Raw genomic sequence first — 8,875 nt, forward strand, 5'->3', positions numbered from 1 at the left:
GAGCTTGAGGAAGTGCATGAGAAGAAGGCATCATTAATATCTAAATTTGACATACTAAGATAATATAATATAAATATATACTAAACAAAAATACAGTAAAATAGTAAAAAACACTAAAAAAATAAATAAAGCTAACGTAAAACTAAAATCTAAAGATTTACAACTGTAACTTACTTCACAAACGCTCCTTTCGAGATTGGCAAAGCACTTTAATCTAAGTCAGAAAATGTACATATTAAAAACAAAACGCAAATCCTATTGTCGTTGTCACAAAATAATAAGTAAATGTATAATCTATATTGACAATATAAAACTTAAGAGTTCGCTGTATGGCATAGTTCCATTGCCTTTCTCTTCGAGAAAAACCCTACTGCTGCTTCTACTAAGAGCATAATCTATGATTATCACTTATCTATCTGTCAGTTCTATTACAATCAAAATTTTTATAGGTTGGTAATTTTGAAAGTTGATCGAAATAATGTTCAAAAACGCATTACAACTACCTCGAATAGATAACTAAGTTTTTAGTGTATCATCTATGAATAAGTTCAAGATACAGCCATACTACTTTCGACGAGTCGTCCTCTTGCCGATTTCTCGCTCTGCCGCTGATTTTGGTGCCGTCTTGGGTTCGTCATGAGATTTCCCAGATGACTGAGGAGCTCCTTGCGCCGAGGGAAACTTGGTTTTCAGACGCTGAAGTTCAAACATCTGTTCAATCTTACTGCGTTTATTATCCGGGAGAAGAACGACTATTTTCCCATCTGTTGTCCAGCAGCGCTTAACGCCGAAATGAGAGCGGGCCTCCAAAAAGACATCATGACGTGATTTGGTCAGAAATTCTGAAATGATGACCCTAGACCCCTTCAGGAGTGTCTTGTTCTTCCACACTTCATTGCATCGCCTCAAACTCTGGAACCTGACTAATATAGGCCTAGGCTTATTGGTGTTGGAGCCTAATCGATAGCAAGCAGTTAAATCCTCTTCTGTGCAATCAGCCACCTTCATTTGGTTGGTTAATATACCCACAATTGCTGTTGCTGGGTCTGTGGCATCTGACTCCGGGATTCCATGAAACAAAAGGACCTTACGACGCGACGCCATCTCATGCCTGTCCAACCCCAAGAGAACAAGCTCCATCTGTGACCTCAGCATGTTGAGTGTTTGTAGTGTGAGATTCCGGAATGCGATGAAATCTTGTGACAACTTGTCTAGGTCCGTGTGTGGTGACTGGTGACTGCTCAGCATTGTTTCAAACTCGGTCATCCTCTGCACAATGCTTGATTCCACCTCTTGTAACTTAGTGTACAGATCCATGATGCGGCGCTATTGATGATGTGGCAGTAGTGATGATGTGAAGTGATATTAATAGAGAGAACTTGTTATGAGCTGTTGTGAAGCAAGTTTTGGAACCCAAATTATAGCATTTAGATATGAATAGGTAAAAATATATATTTTTTAACAATTAAAAACACTGAGAGCTCAACAAACTAGTGTATACACTTCAACTACCCACAGTAGAAAGTACCACAGTACCCACAGTAGAAGTAATTAAGTCTAGATAATCAAATCAGTCAATGTCCATTAAGTCATTTGTGCGAAATATAAACATGTCAGCTTTCCATTACAAACATAGTAGACAATTTGAATTAAATTTAATAAATTGTAGTCGTCGTGGCCTAACGGATGAGACGTCCGGTGTATTCGTGTTGAAGCGATGCACCGGTGTTCGAATCCCGCAGGCGGGTACCAATTTTTCTAATGAAATACGTACTCAACAAATGTTGACGATTGACTTCCACGGTGAAGGAATAACATCGTGTAATAAAAATGAAACCCGCAAAATTATAATTTGCGTAATTACTGGTGGTAGGACCTCTTGTGAGTCCGCGCGGGTGGGTACCACCGCCCTGCCTATTTCTGCCGTGAAGCAGTAATGCGTTTCGGTTTGAAGGGTGGGGCAGCCGTTGTAACTATACTTGAGACCTTAGAACTTGTATCTCAAGGTGGGTGGCGCATTTACGTTGTGGATGTCTATGGGCTCCAGTAACCACTTAACACCAGGTGGGCTGTGAGCTCGTCCACCCATCTAAGCAATAAAAAAAAAAAAAAAAAAAAAAAAAATTTGTTTCTTAACGTTAGCAGTTCTTGCTTAAAGTTGATCGTGACAGATCATGACCTTGTACGAAAATCTTACATCTATAAACACTACCTATGCTTCGTCATACAATAATTGTCATTTAAACTAGCATTGTAGAGATAATACACACACTAAAGTGAATACTAAATTATTCTTAGCATTCTTATAAACATTTAGAAATTTAAGAAACGATTAACCCACAATCATGTTCATAACATATGACATTTTGTTCTGCACAAACGTTTTGTTACATGATTTGAAAAACAAAAAAAAAAACAAAAAATGTAATGATGATTTAAAGTACTCTTAAATATTGATAGTTTGTACTTAATGACGCTTATAGTAATCTTAGACATGATTACATTAGTTATACTTTTATTCCCTATCTAAATTATTTCTATTCTGACGTTTCTGATGCTTTAGCTTTGGTAATACTAGATGAAACAAACAGCAGATTGAACGAAAATCATCTTAAAGTTAATTACATTCATTACAAACCATTAGTTTGCATTTTGTTACAAAAGAAACTGATGTTCGTTACATGCAAATGAATTATAAACATACACATGCAAACATAAAATGTAAATTTATCTTTTAATCCAAATTAAATGTACATTAATATTACATCTAAATAATAGAAAGGGTTTCGAAAATTTTTATTGCACTCAACAGCAGACGAGCACGCAACCCGGCTCATGATAAGTGGTCACCAGTGCTTATAAACTTCAGCAGTGCCATAGGGGTTGCTGTCTATCACTTAAGTTTTAATAAATTATTAATATACTCAGTCACAAGCATATTGATTTCACATAATGAAAATGTAAGAAACATAATCATGTTTGGGCATTTTCATTTATATCTGCTCATACAGAAAACACAACTTAGCAAATATATTCCACAGTTAATCTAAATAATTGCAAATAATGCTTTTGAAGACCGTTGACTTTTGATCATTAATTAAAATCATCTTCTCGTAGAATTTACAAAAGAATTTTCATATATTACTAACTTACTAATTACAACTATTCAAACGTAATACTATAACTATAAGAACTAAACAACCTATTTTAAAACAAAATTGGCATCAATTTAGTTCTTATGAACTATTTCAATTATTAATTTATAAATTATAAACATATTTAAAAAAAATTAAGATCCTTGAGAGTTCACGTTCCTTGCTGAATCAGTTTCTCTTCTGAAACGGAGAAACAAAGTATCTTAAGTATGTAACAAATATTGAAAAAATACGACCATGAAAAATTTAGTGTTAATGTAATCATACTTACAAATTAATATATTACATAACACGTTCTGGTTCAAATATAGTGCATCAATCTTTTCATGTTTCAGACATTTTTGTGCTCCTTATAATTTTTCCATAAAATTTTGTCATCATCAAACCTTTGTCTACAAAAATAAAAACATTATTTTATATTGGGTAGAAGTATGAACGTGGTCACAGGCCACTTGGTGTAACTTGGTTATCAAACACCAGGAAACAAAACGTGAATGCCATCATCTAACTTTGGATGTGAGATCAATTGTGCTGTATTTTATTTAAACAGGAAAGCATGACTGATTGATCATTCCAAAAAACTAGTTCGGGCCCACTTGACAATAAGCATATAATACGCTGAGTTGCAGAACATAAATACTTCCACCCACTCGAGACAATTTTATTATCTGAGGTGTGTGTGTGATAGTACGAGACTTAATACCGACTGTTTTGATCAAAACTTAACATATATGATAGCTAGGCAGCAGAAATAGGAAGGACCATTAGTTGGTGCTAATTCATTTAATTATATAATGAATAATAATTCTGTTAGCAAATAATATACCGGGAAAATAGTGTAAACTCACCGTTATCAAGGCATCCGAAATAGCATTTCATTTTCGATCTTCGAGGCATGCTGATTTTTAATAATAAACTTTATGTAAGAAATGAAAATAGTTATAATAGCCGGCAAACTTCTTGAGCATTTGTTGACGTAGTGGGGGTAAGTTTGCGCATGGTACACTCACGTGCAAAAACATTATTTACTCTGCGTCATAATGCAATTAAATTATTAAAATCAACATATGTATTTATTTATATATTTGACGGCGTTAACGATATTTATGTTATATAGCACGTGCAATAGGAGTGACTCACACAAGCCAGGTGCGCCGGCCGTGTCGTTCCACTCGTAAACAACAGCTGCAACAGAAGTGACTCATAAGCCAGCTGCGCCGGCTAGTATAAAAAGGCGGAACGTGCCTTGAAATGAACACCCGTCATGACCTATGCAAGTGTAGTGTTCGCTCACGCGGCCCGCATACACTTGAAATCATTCCAAATTATTCAATCCCGTTTTTGCAGGATAGCCGTCGGAGCCCCGTGGTTCGTCAGGAACGTCGACCTCCATGACGACCTGGACTTAGAGTCCATCAGTAAGTATCTTCAGTCGGCGTCCATGCGCCACTTCGATAAAGCGGCACGACACGAGAACCCTCTCATCGTGGCCGCCGGTAACTACATTCCCGATCCTGCGGACAGAATGGAAAGCAGTCGACGTCGCCCAAAACACGTTATCTCGGATCCTCCCGATCCACTAACGGTGCTTTTAGGTACTTCAAGCACCGGTCACCGTTCTCGTCGAACCCGTCGCTTGCGACGAAGGGCTCGACGAGTAAATTAACTCTCAGACACAGCCCACTGAGTTTCTCGCCGGATCTTCTCAGTGGGTCGCGTTTCCGATCCGGTGGTAGATTCTGCGAAGCACGACTCTTGCTAGGGTTCGTGTTAGCAACATCGTCAGGTTTGAGCCCCGTGAGCTCACCTACTAAAGTTAGGGTTACGCTGACATAGCCTCTCAAGGCTCTCAGCTTAGGTAGGAAAAAAAAAAAAAAAAAAAAAAAAAAAAAAAAAAAAAAAAAAAAAAAAAAAAAAAAAAAAAAAAAAATGAAATGAACATTCGTTCGACTGCGTTTGCCCGGTGCACTTACTATATCGTTGTTACGTTGTGTGATTCAGTGACTGTTGTACGTACTGGTTAAAGTTGGACAAGTGTTAAAGTGAATTGTCAAGTTAACATATTGTTGATTAAATCAGAAACCAAAGGTGACTTCGTTTTACTTGGTGTTCAACAAGATAATATCTACCCTCAAGCTTACATCAGAAGTGAGATCAGGACTCTACTCTCACTGGCGTGACGTGTTTGAACATGTTCGAAGTACAGCAAAAAAAACATGATGCAGATCAGAATACTAGTAGTGGTACGCCACAAGAGCGTGAATGCAGCATACGTAAGTCGTGTAATAACGTCTCTGTTACCTCGATGGAAGATCTGAGCCACGAAGAAATCGTCACATCTTACATTCTGGCTCATGTTGCCCAGTTTGACTGTCGACTTCATCACATGGCATTTACTAACGGAAATACAACACGTAAGAAGCTATTGCAAGAAATTAAGGCAAGTGCAAATCTCAAGTGAAACTTCGATCGCAATAATGGATCTGTCATGACGAGTGGGTAGTTCCGACACGAATCGTTTTTAAGCCAATGACTACTGCTAGAGTTACATGGCACTAGTACAGTAAACCAGGACATGAGACTGTGAATTGTCGCTGAAATTTTAGAATCTACCCGATTCAATACCAATAACACTACACGTTCGATGACTTCGGGCTCCAGCAAGCAAGCAAACAAGAAAGCAAGCAAGTTTCCGTGGGGAAGAAAAATTGACACATCTGAAGTCGTCGTGACCTGTAAGATAAGACTTCCGGTGCGTTCGTGTCTGGCGATGCGGCGGTGTTCGGGTTCCGCTGGCGGATGCAGGTTTTTCCGGTGAAGTGCGTGCTTGTGCGTGCTTGACAAGTGTTCGTGGTTGGCTTCCTCAGTGTGGGAGTAACATCGTGTAGCCGGAGGTGAGACTTCCGCGGTCGCGGCCCACCCAGTCCGCGAGAACCGGGCAGATCGCCTCGACGGTACGGAGGCCGGCCGACGGGTCCGCCAAACGACAAGACCACGCCTCCAGCACGGACTGCCGATATTGGAGCCCCCGCGCTCCGGCTGCACTTGCGCTAGGGCGCGCCGCCTCGTAGGAGACTGTGAGGTATCATTGAATAACTCTGACTGCGATCGCGCGCTGCCGGCGTCGCAGCGCGGCGACGTTCTCGTGGGTAAGGACGTGGCACCAGACGGGTGCTCCGTATAGTGCCATCGACCGCACGGGTACCATCACCCTGCCTATTTCTGCCGTGAAGCAGTGGTGTATTTCGGTTTGAAGGGTGGGGCAGCGGTTGTAACTATACTGAGACCTTAGAACTTCTATCTCAAGGTGTGTGGTGCGTTTACGCTGTGGATGTCTATGGGTTCCAGTAACCACTTAACACAAGGTGGGCTGTGAGCTCGTGTACACATTAATACTGTGGGCTTATCCCACATTTCATGCACACACATTTACTCTTCACAATATAAAACTTATATAATATATTTATTTAATATAATTATTAATACACACAGAGTATACATTCACACATATAACATATCTATTCATATATAGTTACTACATTACATACAAAACAGACATACACACACGACAATTTATCGTGCCGCGTCAATCAGCTGGTCGCCCGTTCGTTCGCGCTGTGGACACGCGCGCTTGGACGGAATGTCGCGGGTAGATCGAAAAGCACTCCTGCGCAGCTGATCGCGGCTAGCCACGCCCCCAGTCGAAACTTACCTCGTACTGAACGCACGTCGCTTTTGCTAATTATATACGGTTTATTGTTTTCGAAGCTTTTGCATCTCTTGTGATAACGCGCTTGCTTTGTGTTTATTGTAATAGTATTGTCGTAAAGTGTAAAGTGTCTTCTGTGTACTGTTTATAAACTGAATATCTATCTGTGCTCGTAACCTTCAATCCTTCATAATTTTAATAATATAGACTGTGTTGTATTTTCGTGTGGACTAAGTATAATTGAATAAACATTTCATTAGTGTGCAAGGTGTCGTATTTAATTTATTATCCGAACACCGACGGCGCCTACTCAGGTACTTACCTTTACCATATTACACTACAAGTCCGGACGACCCGTACATACTCATCCACATTTATACGGGAGACAACACATTCTCGTCTATACTGGTGACCCCTGAAGAACACCATAATGAGCAGCAGTGATTCTGTCGAGACCGCTGGTTCTCATGGAGGTAGCAGCGTAAAACCCCGACGAACGAAAAAAATGCGCGTTTCCACTGTACACGATAACGACATTTTGCCGTCCGACATCCGGAAGTTTAATTTGAAGGTGCCTCCGTTTTCTCCAGAGGACCCAGAAATTTGGTTCGCACTTCTAGAAGGTCAATTCGAAAACTATGGTATTACAGAGGACCACGTCAAGTTCAACAACGTTATCACTAACTTAGATATTCCTCACGCGAAGGCGGTAAAGGATATTATCGTGCATCCTCCGACCAGCAATCGCTATGATAAAATTAAGAGCGAGCTCATCAGACGTCTCTCCGCCTCCCATGAAAAGAAGGTCAAGCAATTGCTAACTCATGAAGAGTTGGGTGACCGAAAACCGTCGCAGTTTCTGAGACATCTCATGGACCTAGCCGGACCGTCCGTCCCACATGAGTTTATCCAAACTATCTGGAGTAACCGCCTGCCGAACAGTATCCAGACGGTACTAGCATCGCAGCCTACCCATTCACTAGAACAGCTGTCGGACCTTGCTGACCGAATACAGGAAATAACTACTCCGTGCAACGTCGCAGCCACTTCAACATGCGGGACGAGTAGTATCAACCAGTCCAGTGAGATCGCAGAACTGAGGAAAATGGTGGAACGCCTCGCATTAAAGCTCGAAGACCAGACTCGCGCCACAAACCGCTCCCAGAACCGTTCGAACCGTTCTCGACTTCGATGGCGTTCGACATCCCGCAGCAGAACACGATCTGCTTCCAACTATCGACGGTACCCCGTTTGTTGGTACCACGCGAAATTCGGGGTTAAGGCAAGCAAATGCCAGAAGCCGTGCGACTACAACGAGTCGGGAAATGCCACAGGCAGTCGATAATGGCGACAGACGACTGCCTCAACTCTCCAGGTCGCCTCTTCGTAACTGACCGCACCACGAAAACCCAGTTTTTGGTCGACACCGGTAGCGACCTCTGCGTTTTCCCACGGACCCAGCTACGAGAGCGTCGTGCACCAACCAGCTACAAATTGACAGCAGCCAACGGATCAACCATTGACACGTATGGGTACTCGCAGCTCAACCTGGACCTTGGACTCCGGCGCAACTACCCATGGAGATTTATAGTGGCTGATGTGACGAAGCCCATTATAGGTGTAGATTTTTTGTGTCACTATAACTTGATTGTAGATTGTAAGAATCGAAAATTAATTGACGACACCACTACCCTGTCTGCTCCAGCTTCACTGGCCTGTAATACTAACGATATTCTTTCTGTGAAGGTTCCGACTGGTGATTCCCACTACCACACTTTGCTTTCGCGCGATTTCCCTGAAATTACGCGACCAGCTGGTACACAACGTACGGTAAGCCACAATACACAACACCACATTAGGACTACACCAGGGCCTCCAGTAGCTTGTGCACCTAGGCGTTTAGCACCCGAGAAACTGAAGGTGGCGAAGGCGGAATTCGAGTCCATGCTAGCTGATGGTACAGCTAGACCGTCTGATAGCCCATGGTCATCACCATTACACCTGGCACCGA

The 8,875-nt window shown here is 41.5% G+C and overlaps 1 protein-coding gene and 1 long non-coding RNA gene across 3 annotated transcripts; one reads left to right on the plus strand and one right to left on the minus strand.

Moving 5' to 3' along the window:
* Positions 1–3,149: 3,149 nt before the first annotated feature.
* Positions 3,150–4,077, minus strand: LOC134201784 (uncharacterized). 2 transcript variants are annotated; one of them, XR_009977045.1, is made up of 3 exons: positions 4,004–4,077; positions 3,427–3,547; positions 3,150–3,335 (listed from the first exon to the last, which is right to left on the minus strand). It is a non-coding gene; the product is annotated as an uncharacterized LOC134201784 (long non-coding RNA). The 2 variants fall into 2 exon arrangements; XR_009977046.1 differs by having other exon boundaries at positions 3,150–3,547.
* A 3,217-nt stretch (positions 4,078–7,294) lies between these two features.
* Positions 7,295–8,209, plus strand: LOC134201644 (uncharacterized). Its single transcript, XM_062676884.1, has one exon. It carries the CDS (start codon positions 7,295–7,297, stop codon positions 8,207–8,209), a length of 915 nt encoding a protein of 304 aa, XP_062532868.1.
* Positions 8,210–8,875: the final 666 nt, after the last annotated feature.

This window comes from Bombyx mori, chromosome W, assembly GCF_030269925.1.
Source record: "Bombyx mori chromosome W, ASM3026992v2".
NCBI lineage: Eukaryota > Metazoa > Arthropoda > Insecta > Lepidoptera > Bombycidae > Bombyx > Bombyx mori.